The 13,377-nt window shown below is 44.4% G+C and overlaps 1 protein-coding gene across 1 annotated transcript in view; it reads right to left on the bottom strand.

Annotated features, from left to right (window-relative positions):
- Positions 1-2,943: 2,943 nt before the first annotated feature.
- The window catches only part of LOC121454128 (protein prune homolog 2-like), a 91,116-nt gene continuing 80,682 nt past the window's right edge, over positions 2,944-13,377 (bottom strand). The window contains exons 11-12 of the mRNA XM_041661334.1: positions 10,781-10,828; positions 2,944-6,341 (exon numbers count right to left, since the gene is read on the bottom strand). Coding sequence (XP_041517268.1) covers positions 6,311-6,341; positions 10,781-10,828 — 79 coding nt within the window. The 3' untranslated portion in view covers positions 2,944-6,310. The remainder of the gene's footprint in view (positions 6,342-10,780; positions 10,829-13,377) is intronic.

The raw sequence follows: 13,377 nt of genomic DNA on the forward strand, positions 1-13,377 counted from the left end.
ACAACCATGTGATGATGCATAGATTAATAGAAATAGGTTAATTTATAAGAGAGAGCTAGCCAGTAATAAGCCTAAGCCATTGCCCAAACAATTGTAACTGATATTAAGCCTCAGAATGGTTATTTCATAAGCAGCTGTGGGGATCTGGTGGGTGGGGGGAGACCTGTCCAGTGGGACTGGTGGGATGGAGAAAAATCTTCACCTAAAAGGGAACCCTGCTAAACTGTGCTTAGCTTCTGACCCCCAGAAACTGAATGAAGTATGTGTTGCTGCAAGGTGCAGGGGTCACTGGATAGATTATATTGTCAAAATTCAAGGACTCTACTGTTGTAAATTCATTTGCTAAAGTTTATTCATATCCTCAAATCAATCCTATGGCACTTTCACGGCCATTTGTGAACACGTGCAGAGTGGAGGCTCCTTTGCATTGCCTGAGCTAGGAACTCCAGGAGAGGCTGGACAGTGGGCTGCCTTTGCTTCGGCTAGCCTGCTATAAACACGTGAGCTTTCCTTTAGATTTCCTTCTGTCCCTTTTTGTTGATTTCATGATTTAAGAGCACTGCTAAGTGGAGTGAAGTATCGCTCAATGTTTTAAATGCACAAGGGCTATGCTGGGTCTTCTTTTGCTATTGCGTTGTTCTGCTACTTGGAGTCAGATCCAGGGTCTTCAGTGTGATAAGCCCGGGCCTTACAGAGCTACACCTCCAGCCCTGGGGCTTGTCATCTGGAGAGACTGCCTGCGCGGAGAAGCTCTGCTCTGGCATGGGATGTATTCAAGGTAAAAACATAGTAAATAGGTGTTTTTAAACAGAGAGAGAGAGAGAGAGCGCGCTACTGTGTTGGTCAGTTGATGGAAATGCTGTAATCAGAAGTTCCTACTGAGAGAGAGAGAGAGAGAGAGAGAGAGAGAGAGAGAGAGAGAGAGAGAATGCTACTGTGTTGGTCAGTTAATGGAAATGCTGTAATCAGAAGTTCCTACTAACTGAGCCCTGTGTCTCCTCCCTCCACAAAGGACTGATTGGTGTGCACTAATTCATGCTGTGTGAATTTCATAGAACAGAACCATCATGAACAATGAGAATCAACCACAACTTGTTAATGAACATGATGGACAACTGGGTAATTTGTCTTGCCCACCCGAGAGGGGAGAGTTTCCAAAGGAAATCAAGGTCAAGTGTCCAGGGCTGTCTGTTCCTCACTGGGGACGAGACTGCAGAAAAAGACTGCAGTTATTTCTGTCAAAATAGTTAAAAAAAAAAAAACAAAAAAAACAGGTTCCTGGTTAAGAAGCTTATTTTAAGGGCTGGAAAGCTGACTCAGCTGTTAAGAGCACTTACTGCTCTTGCAAAGGACAGAAGTTTGATGTCCAACACCCATGTCGGCTGGCTCAGTCACCTGTAACTGCAGTTCCAAGGTTTTCTTCAGCCTCTTTAGGCACTGCATGCACATAGTGCACACATAGGAGGGTAGACAGACAGATAGACAGACAGACACACACACACGGACAAATGCATGCACATGAGAAAAAGAAATAGAACTTTAAGGAAGGTTAGTTATTTTGGGAAAACATAAATGCAACTATGTAGGAACATTAGCCACATAGAGAATCTTCTACGCTGTAAAGCCGAAAGCCGTGTGTAGATCAATGCTTCAAAAGTCATCAGTTGAATGAAGAACTCCACGACAACCTAGAATGATGGAATGGAGGCAGCTCCTGGCAAGGCTTTTGCACACCAACACAGCCAAGGCATTGAAAGGGCACAGGAGACGATGCAAACAGGCATAGTCCTTTGGAGACGCAGACGGCCTAAACACAGCTTTTCCATGACCTCCCCTGAAAGGCACGGCTTTGGTGGCTGAAGGCTTATTCACTCCATAAGACTCCCTTTTATTGGAATTATTAATTAGGCTCCCACTCCACCCGTCATCTCACACCCTGCACTCACTCCAAAGCGTGGGCTAGCTAAGTCCTTGAAAACACATGGGTTTGCAGAATGCCCCTCTTTGTTTAGCATGCGTGTATTTTGGGAATTTATTTTTAAACGTTTCTACCTCTGCCCTGTGATTTAAGTGCTCCTCTGTTCGTGTGGCTTGCTGCTCTTCACAGCTGTGCCATGTGGAACAGTGCGAGCCCACCCCACTCTCCCACCACCTTGGGCGCTGGCAGCCAAATGAACGTAACTGTCCTTTTTGCCACAGTCTGACATTCTTTCATTTGTGATTAGCTCAGCCTTCTCTTTGCTTCTTCCCCTCCTTGCTTCTATATCTGCCAGAACTCATGCTGAGAAAACAAAAATCCTCCGTTTTTGTTAATGCGTTTGTTGATTCAGAGTGCGGTGACCATAGGAGTGTGATTCTGGGCCGGGTATACGACGTGGTGCTGGGGATTGAACTTAGGGCTTTGCATATGTGAGGTGAGCACTCCACCAACTGAGCTATACCTGCACTCTCCCACACTATATATTTAGTTTAAAAAATATAGTAGTGCTTTTAAACTCTGGTTTTGCCTAAAAGCTATGAAACTTCAAGAAACAAAGACTCCAGAAAAGAAAAAGGAGGGGAGAGACAACAGAGGTCAAAATGACAAATGCCAGCTGGGAGGCGCCCGCCTTTGATCCAGCACGTGGAGGGCAGCCAGTTTGGTTATACAGAGAAACCCTGTTCAAACCAACCAAACAAACAAACAAAAATGGCAAATGCCTCTTTGCATGCATGCATGCATGTCTCTGTGCATGTGTGTACCTGTGTGCGTGTGTATGCCTGCATGCGTGTGTATTGCTGGAGATCAAATAGAGAACTTTGCTCATTCCAAGCACACGTTGTACCACTGAACTATACCCCCAGCATTTTAATTTAAACTGTACCCCAGTACATTTTAATTTAAAAATAAATACGTTATGAAAAGCCAAGTGACAGAGAAAGGCACACTCAAGTAACTGTGAAATAAGAGGATACTTCCAAAACGAGAAGCTCTTTACCCGAGGAGTAAATGATACATTTTGAAAGTACAGAGCAAAGAACTCCAAGACATGAAAGGTGATGCTAGAAAGAGGATAATATAGTTTAGACTTCCAGGAAAACCAAAATATAGACAGTTTGCCTGTGGCAAGTGCCAAGGATATCACGCTCCTGCAAAGGGAGACCACAGAGTTTCACTAAGTTGAAAAAGGAAACCGCAAAATGTGGAATCTAATTTTATTTCAGAGTTACACAGCGAGGGTATATAGATATATTCTTACATATTTTCATATTTTTAATCCATACTGTTTAGGTAGAATTTATTTGTTTACCAAAACAAGTCTAATATATACTTTACTCTCAGCAATCCAATACATGTAGAAAACTCTTTCAATATATAAAATGTTAATTTGTGCACACCTAGATAGTTCTAAAGTAGCAGACCACAGGGGCATGTGATAAGACAGGGTTGTGCAGAACCATAAAGGAATCCTCACGATTACATCCTAAGAATGGAGGCTAAGGGGAAGTGACTTCCTTGCTCATCAGGATGCCCTAGGGAGGAACTGTATACAACACTGTATGGCTTCAACAGGAACTTCGGGCTTTCCTCCATCCCTAGTTGTTGCCCTCAACAGCTCATTCTTCATTACCTATCTTCTGTGCAGATTTTTGGTCCATCCCTTAGTCAAAAGCCAGCTAAACAGTCACTACTACTTAGAGTGAAAACACCACCCTGGCCCTGATGACCCCTCGGTGTTCCCTTACCTACAGATCTACAGGAAAAAGTGCAAAGAGTTCCCAGCAGTCCAAACCAAAGCAAGAATGCTGAGGGTGCAGGCACTGGAGCCGAGCAATGGAAGAGTTATATCTACCTGTTTACAGGCTAGTTTGGGGATTTGCCAGTAGTCTATTCATTGGGTGAACGTGGTAGCTTTTCTCTAGCACGTGCAATTAAAGTAGCCTGTTTTTCTGATGATGATAAGATAGCACAAGCCTAAATACTGGAATGGTATCACAGCCCAGGATATTCCAAACATCATTTATGTGAAAGATGCTAAATTTACTTGTCATGTCACCTGACTGAGTGTCCATACAAAGGCTGGACAAGCTCAGAGAAAATGTAAGTGGTGGGACTGTTACCATATCTGATTGGCGGTGAAAAGCTTGGTTTCTCAATGGTCCACTCTCTACAGGTTTCCTTAGTTGAACATTGAGGTCCTGTAATTCCTAATGGGATAGGATGGAGTGAATGGATCAGACAGGTGAGGAGATCAGAATATTGGGTAGCGATCCTCAAGCCACCGTGATGCTCGGAGTTGGGCTTACAAAGGTCACGGCATGCTATGAAAGCTCAATTTGGTTTTTTTCTATCAAATTAGCCAAATGTAATGAGGAAGGAGATTTAAAAAAAAGAAAAGACAAAAGTCTAAAAGGTACCAAGCTGAAAGGGATCGATAGGTAAAACTAAATGGCCATGTGGAGGCTTATGAAAAGAAGGGAAATGGCCCATGGATAGTGTGTGAGCTTGGATGGAAGACCAGATTGGAAACAGACAGGAATCAAATGGAGCCAGAGAAGCCCTGTTACCTGGGCAACAAAGTCTCCCTGCTGAGGGGACTGCTCCAGGGCACAGAGTGTAGACAACTCTCCTCAACAAAGCCACCAGGCAGGGCCTGTCTTCACTCGTCTTGATGTCTGCCCACTACTTGGTAACAGGGGACTTTGGAAAATGAGTCTCAAGAGGAGCTTGCTGGACGGCTTCAGTCTGAGTCTGGTCCTTGCATGCTTTTGTGCGAGGACCCCTCGCTTTTCTCAGTAAGCCACAGGTGATATTTACCTGTCTCTAAATGCTGAAATTTTCTCTACAAGGCCAGACATTTACAGCACAACCCTATAATGCCAGCACTTGGGAGGCTGAGGCAGGAGGATCACCACAACTTTGAGTCTGGCTTGATCTACATAGTGAGTTCTAGGACAATTAGGATACACAGTGAGAGCGTGTCTTGAAAGAAAAAATATTTTTGACAAAAACAAGTGAGTTTATATCCACTTCTGCCCACTCAGCTGGAGAAAGTGTTTAAATAGATACAAAAAGTGTAGAGGCCAAGGGGGGATGGGTCTATTTGGTAGCAAAGCGATCAGCACGCTTTCTTCTTTCTTGTTTCACTCCTCTAAAGATGGTGTTTTGTTTTTGTGGAGAACTGTCTGTTGTCACTACTCCATTCTGGAGAGGAAGGCTTGAAAGGAGCTTCAGACAGTATGAAAACAAATACGTGCCTCTGTGTGCCAGTAGCATTTTATTTTAGGTTACTAAAATCGGTAAAACACCCTAGTATGATTAAATATGGCTAATGGAAGGAAGCCACCTTCACTTGTAGCGGAGGCCTACCCTCGGGATAGCTTGCCAGTCTCTTCTAGAGACCCACAGATAAAAAGGGCATATGAAAACTAGAAAGGAACTATTTCGTGAAGGCTAGTATATACTTGCGCTTAATTGTAAACCTCTTAAAGCAGGTTGCCTTTGTAATGCATTTGCGTGTTAATTTTGGATGATTTACCCTTACCAAATAAGGTTTGAGTGGGCCACCTTGGAGTTGGCAGTTGAAGTTTAAAGGCTTGAACCGGCTTTGTGGCATGAAGCATAGTTAGCTACTGAAAATTCGATGTTCATCTTAACTTTCATGATATGAAGGTCTCCAAAGATCATTAGGGAAAAAGAGCCATTACATACAGCTATGTAAAGTAAAGCTTACACGTGTTAGAAGGCCTAGGCTCCCTCGGAAAAATTAAACGAAGACTCGAGTGGACAGGAAGGGAGCAGATGCCTTAGCTGATGAGGATGTCATATGTCTGTCTGACTGTCTGTCCCAATCAGACTCAACATTTCATAGATAGAGCTCTAGAGAGTCGCATTCCAGGGACAAAGCAAGCCCTGGGCATCTTAAATCCAGAACAAGCTGTACAGGGAAATTCAGCCAAACTACAGACATGCATCCCCATCTGTCTAACAGCGGAGTTAGGCTATGCTTTCGCTAAAAACCAGTCTAAGGAACCAAGTCCCATTGCACCGAGGGTTAGCAGGATATTAAAATGGAAGGTTCTAGTTTCTTGCTAAGGTTCAACTCAAATCGTCGAGGCACATAATTGGCAAAATAGGAAAATACACAACATTTCATAAAATATTTTAACAGTGAACAAACTCTCTTCCTATTTTTTGCCCTGTGGACATTTCCAATGGCACCGCGCAGTGCAAGGAGGAGAAAGGTGATACCAGCCCTGTCTCTTCCACGTAGGCATGTTCCAGCAGACCACGAAGCAGGAAGTGATCCCTCTTCTGCAGGCCCGCCAGCTATGGCTTCTCTTTCAGCTTCAGGTCAATACTGGGTTGTAGCCATCGGGGCGGGGCGGGGAGAGAAAACAGCGAATGAGAAGCATGCAATGATAGCTCACCTGTCACTCATTGATATCTTTCTTTCAATAACTTAAACCACCTAAGTTTTTATGCTAGAAAATCGTCTACAGGTTGTTAAGTTTTTCTATAAAGTATTGTCGCTGGGGGCTGAAGCGAAGGTTAAGATGGCTCAGTGGTTAAGATTACTGGCTGCTTGCTCCTTCAGAGGATCTGGGTTTGATTCCCAGAACCCACATGGCCATTCACAACCATTTGTAACTTGTGACTCCAGTCCCAGGGAATTTGGTGCACTCTTCTAGCCTCTCTGGACACCATGCATGCACACAGCGAACAGACATACACACAGGCAAAACACACATGCACATATAAGGAAGTAAATAAACATTTAAAAAAATATTGACTGTTTCTTTTTTAAAATCTGCTTCTGGAAGCATTTTCCGCCTTTCCAAAAGGACCCAGAAAGGTTCATGGTAAGCCTCAAACCCAAAGTCAAATCAGATAAAGACCATCACTATGCCTTCCTATTTTTAGTGGATCCATTTTCTTTCTTGTGATAGTTTTTGCATCCACTTGACTGGAGAGACAGTACAGCACATTTCTCTCTCTGAGAGACAAAGAGAGGAGGGAGGGAGAGGGGGAGAGAGAGACAGAGAGAATATGTCTACAATGGGAGTCTGGACTGGCTGCTGAAAACCCATCTTGAATGAGAGTGTCATTGTCTACCAGAGGGTGCTGGACAGACCGGAAAACAAAAGACATCAAGCAGTGCTTGCCCTCTCCTCACGCTGTCCCTTCCTTTCTGGGAAGCTTTTCTCCTGCCGTTGCTTGTGGACCTCAGACTCTGCAATCTTTGACCTTTGAACATAGGCTCACACCACCAACGCTCTAGAGAGCCTTCATCCTTGAACTGTGGCTAAATACTGGTCTCTGGGGTGTCCAAGGGGCAACTTGCTTTCCTGGCTCTCCTAGCTCCTCTCCAAAATGGAATAAACATTCTGGGAGCTGCATGGGTCTCTCCTCTGCCTTTTAACGAACATCACCCAAATGTCTCGTACATACACCGCACAGGAAGAGAACGAGGGCCAGCGAACAGCCAGAGATACTTTTATTCAGTCATGATAAAAAGAGGAAGGAATCATTTGAAAGCAGCATGTTAGGAAGTCTGGATTTCTCTCTGCACCTCTGAGTCATCAGTCTGCCTGGGGTGGACTTTCCTGTGGCCCATGTGGCAAACACGTCCTTCCTAGCAGCTTTGCAGATAAAGCCACTTTAGCCTAGACCACTTGTCTGTCCAGGGTGCACAGTGTGGTGTTCTGACTTTGAAGTTCCTTCAGTGACTTCAGCGCTTGGTGGCTGTGCACACTGGACCACTTCGCCTACACCCTCCCCCATTCCCATTTCTGCATTGTATTCCACGGAGACAGATTGGCACAGTCTATCTCACGACTAGGAAAGGAGTAGGTCTAACTTGGCAATAATCTTCTCTGCTTAGGGAGTTTGAAGAGATCGCTGTGACAAAAGTGATGAGGGACCAGCTCAGAGGGGACCAGACACTGGAAACTTATTTGTTTCTAGTGCCTTCCAGGATCTGACTTGTTATCTGCAGGACTTTGCTTGGGCGGTGTCTTTGTTCATCTGCTGGACCCCCGTATCTGTTCCTAACAAACTTGTACAAAGCAGGTCATTTGTCTTTTTTAATTGTGTTTGCTTCTAAGATGTAAAATGTACTCAGAAGTCAGTGCTAGGTCTGAGTCGGTAATTGGAGTTCTATTCTTTCTCTCAGGGAACTGGCTCAGTTTCCCCATGAAAACACAAAGACATTCACTAATCTCAAACTCCATAGAGTTTAAAGTGGGCAGTCACTGCACTTTGCTTTTGACAAATGCCTGATCCAACACCCTAGAATAAACATCTCCAAGTCTCTCTCTTTCTTGTTCTGAGTCCTTTGTCAAACTTTCTGGGGTTTAAGACATTGCTTTGGTTTGTTGGTAACAGAATAGCTGAAAGACCTAAAGCCTGTTTACCCAGTCCACACAAAGAGCAACTGACAAGTCTGCACAGGAAACCGTTTTACAGATTGCTTTGAGACAAGCGCTAGCTTATGGGGTCAACAAAGCCACTGGTAATGCTTCTAATTTATCCTCACCAAATAGAACCATTGATTATATCATTTTTAAAAAATGCATTACAAATATAAACAGTCCTGCTAAAACTTTGTGACAGGAATGAATAAAACCCAAACCTAAAGTAAGGGAGAAAAGCACTGAAAATAGTTTCCTAAGAAAGTGTCCGTTTCGAGAACGACATTGATGGCAACTTGGACACGAATTTAATATAGATGGGCGATTTGTCCTGTCTGCGGAGATGAGCTTAGTTGCCCATAACCAACTGGCCCTGCATGAGAATGACGTATCTCAGTGGCAGGCTGCTCACTTCTTGCATGCATTAAATGAGATTCCTCACAAGGTATGTGACAATCCTATTTAATGGTACTTAAAAATACTTGCGTTTAATGGAGAAGTGGCAAGGAAGGTATAATGTTCCTTTTCTCTGTGCAGAATGGGAGGCCACTCTAGTACCCTTGCATATCTCTTCATTCTTAGCCCGATGGAGCCCCTTGAAAGAGCTTGTGCCTAATTTGCACTTCATCCATTCCGTACTAGCTACAGGTGTAAAATGCTTCCATGTAGTCCCCTCCAGAAGCAGGAGAAGCTGAGCAAAGCACATTTGTTCTAACATTCATTAATATCAAAGCAGGCAGGCAAACACATGCAGGTCTGGAGGCCAGGGGGAAAATTCTTGCCCATTCTTGTTCCCCATCTTGGACCTCATCCTGCTGTCTGGGGCGATGGTATGCTTGGTGGAAGCTCAGAAAAGACGGAGATGAAGAAAAGGAAAACTTCTAGAACATATGTTCTTCTAAGAATGGGAAATAACACCAACCGTTGGCAGCCCCGCCCTCCCCACAGCCAGCCCCGGAAAGAGCGCAAACAGGAATCCGTGTGCCACCTTTTCCACCAACCCTATAGCCCTCCCACCAATGAGGAGCAGACAAACAAGGCAGGCAGAGGAGTGGGTAAACCCCAAGATGTAGCAGCAGTAGGCCAATGAGGGGCAGGCTGAACTATGGGTGTTGGTAAGTGTTTAAGGAGCATTGCTTTACAACAGGAGTTTGAAAACTCCTGTGTTTGAAAAAAATGAATTACGATGGACTTAGAGACTGAGATAGGTTTGCTTTGCAAAAGCAATTTGCTTGAAGTAATTGGTGCTGTCCTCTCAAAAATTAGGACAAGAGTGACTTTTAGGAAATAGCTTTATGATTTGTAAGGTCCCCTTTCAACAGCTATCCTGCTGTTTGTTCCTTTTTTGAGGAGGGAAGCAGGGTTTTGTCCCCAAACTTCCTGTAAGCTGTAGAGTCAACAAGGCAGCTTGCAGACACTGCACTGGGCCTTTCCAACTTCCCGTTGGCCCTGGAGGAGACAAACACTGATGTGGCAGATATGCTGAAGCTGATCTTTGCTTCGCCTTTCTTGGTCCCTGGGAACAAAGCCAACCCTAAATTCTCCACTACTTAAGCCAGATTAGGAGATTCTTGGTGGATGTTAAATTTTCTGAGATTATCTTGCTGATCACAGTTACATGAATCTGACACAGCCGCTCCTACGTGAGCAGTTCCTGTCCTTTGTTAAATGAGCCGCAGCAGCATTCAGCACCTCTGATTGGAAAACCACAGGCTCTGATCTGCAAGCTCAAGGTTCAAATCCCACCTTGGGCCCTTTTTCCCCCTTTGTAATGGCTGCAAAACATTGGCTAGTCACAAGCTTTATCCGTAGTTCCCTTTCTATTAAAATGCACTTCGTATTACTCTAGAATGAATCCCAGGTGCTGTGTGTGAGCTTCTTACAGAATCTGGGCTAAGGACTCTACGCATGCCGATTTCTATTTCTTACAGGACAGCAATATCCAACTATAAAATTCCAGACGTCCCAGACAGGCTCAACTGCCTCTTGGACTTTGCAAAGCAAGGATATTTCTTCCCTATCCTCCAAAATATTAAATCCACATGGAAGACTGGGTTTTTCCTAAACACAATGGATGATGTAATTCTGAAAGCAGAGTTGCGTTCCTCTTGCCCCAGCGTTCCTACAACTGGCCCCCAAATACATGTGCTCATTTTTGGAGCAGAAAGGTGAACGTCAGGCAAAGCATCCGGTTGTCCTTTGTGGCAATCACTAAACCCACAGTAGCCGGCCATTGCCTCTGTAATTAGCTGTTTCTGAAACAGAGCCCACAAAAGCTGAACATCTCAAGGGGTTTACCCAATCCCGGACACATTAGTTTCACTTTGAGTGCAGCCATGCAACACCACCTGTAACCACACAGCTGTTACTGATGGTGGGTTCTTACTCCTTGTCCGTCGAAGCCATTTCCGGGTCATTGTAAAGGCAGCTAGTTCTGGGTGCAAGGAAAACAAACAAACAGGAAGCAGTCAACATTTTCTTGCTCTTATTGCCGTGTCCGCATCGCTTGCTGGGGCATTTGAAACTGTTTAATGTGGTACCACTTACTACTCCTGCGCCCCCAAACCTATACCAGAACAAGCGATGCTACTAACTTTTAGCATCAGGACTGACATATAGTCACTAATCAAGGTATAGAAATACAAAATGATAATAATAGTAACAAAACGTCAAACACCTGCAGAGGTTACCTGTCCTAGCCATTTTTCTTACTTTTCAAATTTGTTTCTTATGCAATGAACATAAATATGGAAAAAGAATTTATGTGCCTCAAATAATAAAAAAATATTTTATACACAAAGGCAAACCTTTTAAACAGCTGAATTTTGCTTTGACAGAACACAGCCAGCCTTCAGGCTTCCCAAGAGCGAGGAATTTCCAAGGCCTGGAAAGAAAAGACTGCCCGGGCCAGCTCTGCTTGGTGTTACAGGAGAGGGGCAAGATACTCCCCACTCCCCAGGGCTGAGCAGTGCTCAGATGTTACAGGAGAGGGGCAAGATGCTCCCCACTCCCCAGGGCTGAGCAGTGCTCAGATGGCTCTCATGGATTCTAACACCCCCGAAGAGGGACAGGTCCAGGAAGAACAGCGTAGCCATAGAAGAGAATAAAATCAAAGTTTTCAATGCTGTATGTGTCTTTGTGTAACTTAGCAGTTCATGATGTCCATATCAGGGTGATAACTATGCTAACGGATTTCAGCTTCCTCTTATATCAGTTCCTAATGCTTGTACACTGCAGCTTTTACTTTTCCCCTTCCTCTGGTAAATGATTTAAAAGATCCTATGATCCTTTTTAGCTTACTTTTGAAAAGGATTTTTAAAAATGTGTACAAATGTCTTGCTTGCATGTATGTATGAGCACTGCATGTGTGCCTGGTGCCTGCAGAGGTCAGAAGACGTTGGATGCTTTAGAATTGGCTCTACAGTGAGCTGCCATATAGGTTTTGGGCACATAAGCCAGGTCCACGTGAAGAGCAGCAAATGCTCTTAACTGCTGAGCCACCACTCCAGTCCAATGGACCCTTTTTAAACACACGGGTTCCTTTTCCATTGAGAGTAATTGGACAAGCTAATTTATCCATTTGATGAGGATCTGTGGCTAGTTCAGTATTTTCCTGAAAATCTCAGGAGGCTGTTTCCCTCTCTAGGCATGGCCTCGTTCCCTCCCTTTTTTCAGCCTGCGGTGGTCCGGTAATTTTATGGAGAAAGTTTGGTGATTCTAGGAGCAAGGACAGTGAAGTAAGCACCGACAGTGAGCTAGCAAAAGCCAGCGAAGCTGGAACCAAATCAAGAAAGGGCGAGCTTCTGGGCCCAGTCTCTCCGCTTTTCAACTGGGTGATCTCTCCAAAGGAAACAACCGTCTGCAGACATTTCCATGCTAACACAGGGAAGGCAGCGGATGGATTCGTCCTCATTTGTGAACAAAGAATGGGTCTGTGTGGTTTGGGTACAGTAACAGACCTTTCCACAGTGTTTTCCACCCTTGTGTGGGTCTAAGGCTCAAAAGAAAGCTGGCAAGCTGAGCCATCTCAGGGCACTCAGGGGTTGGACCATGTGTGGTTTCAGTATCCAGGTGGCACCTGGAAGAAGGGGAGCAGTGGCTACCCCAGGTGTGCCACTTATACCCTCTTCAAGAGCGTGGGAACTCTACGGGTTCCCTCACGTTTGTCCTTCATCAAACGACATCATCTGACATGTGTTCACTTTATATCTCCCTGACAGGATGCCTTTTGCCTTTTTCAGTATCATGCCTCACAAGATGGAGCCATGACCACCCCCAATCAAAACAGCTTGAAAACTATGGGTTAAGTGCTAATTCTTAGAAACTAAACCAAGCGTCTGTTTATTTTTACTATTATTTTAGGCGCATGGATGTTTTGTCTGCATGTATGTCTGTGCACTGTGTGTACGACGTGTCTTCGGAGACCAGAAGTGAGTTTGGGATCCCTTAGACCTGGAGTTACAGATGGTTGGGAGCCATTCTGTGGGGGATAGAACCCTGGTCCTCTAGAAAAACAGCCAGTGCTCATAATGGCTGAACCATCTCTCTAGCCCCAGAGTGTTAATTAAATCTTGAGTGGCCACGAAACTAATCCTACAAAAATCTTTCCAATTTTTATTTGCTACTGTTTCGTGTAATGCAGACTAATGTGGTTCTGCTGCTTCAGTACGTATCTAAGGCTCATTCGGATGTAACACTCCATGCGGCAATGTCTGTGATGTGTTTTCTGGTGATATCTAGAACTTCAGATACATTTAAAAGATAAATTAAACAGTGACAAATGCTTTCCTTAAGATAACCGAGATTGTGGGGGGGAAACAGGTTATAATAAAAACATCAATGATTATATTGGCCATAGGAGGAATGGAGCGTTCAGAGTGCAGCGTTATTATCAGGGGACTGGAAGAAAACAGCAGCCATGCCCATCTCCCCAATCATTCCCAAACTGCAAGCCAACATCACACCAGCCGCAAAACCCAAACC

The sequence above is a fragment of the Microtus oregoni genome, unplaced genomic scaffold (genome assembly GCF_018167655.1).
Source record: "Microtus oregoni isolate MIOR12 unplaced genomic scaffold, Mior012 000012F_ref0000307, whole genome shotgun sequence".
In the NCBI taxonomy this organism is placed as follows: domain Eukaryota; kingdom Metazoa; phylum Chordata; class Mammalia; order Rodentia; family Cricetidae; genus Microtus; species Microtus oregoni.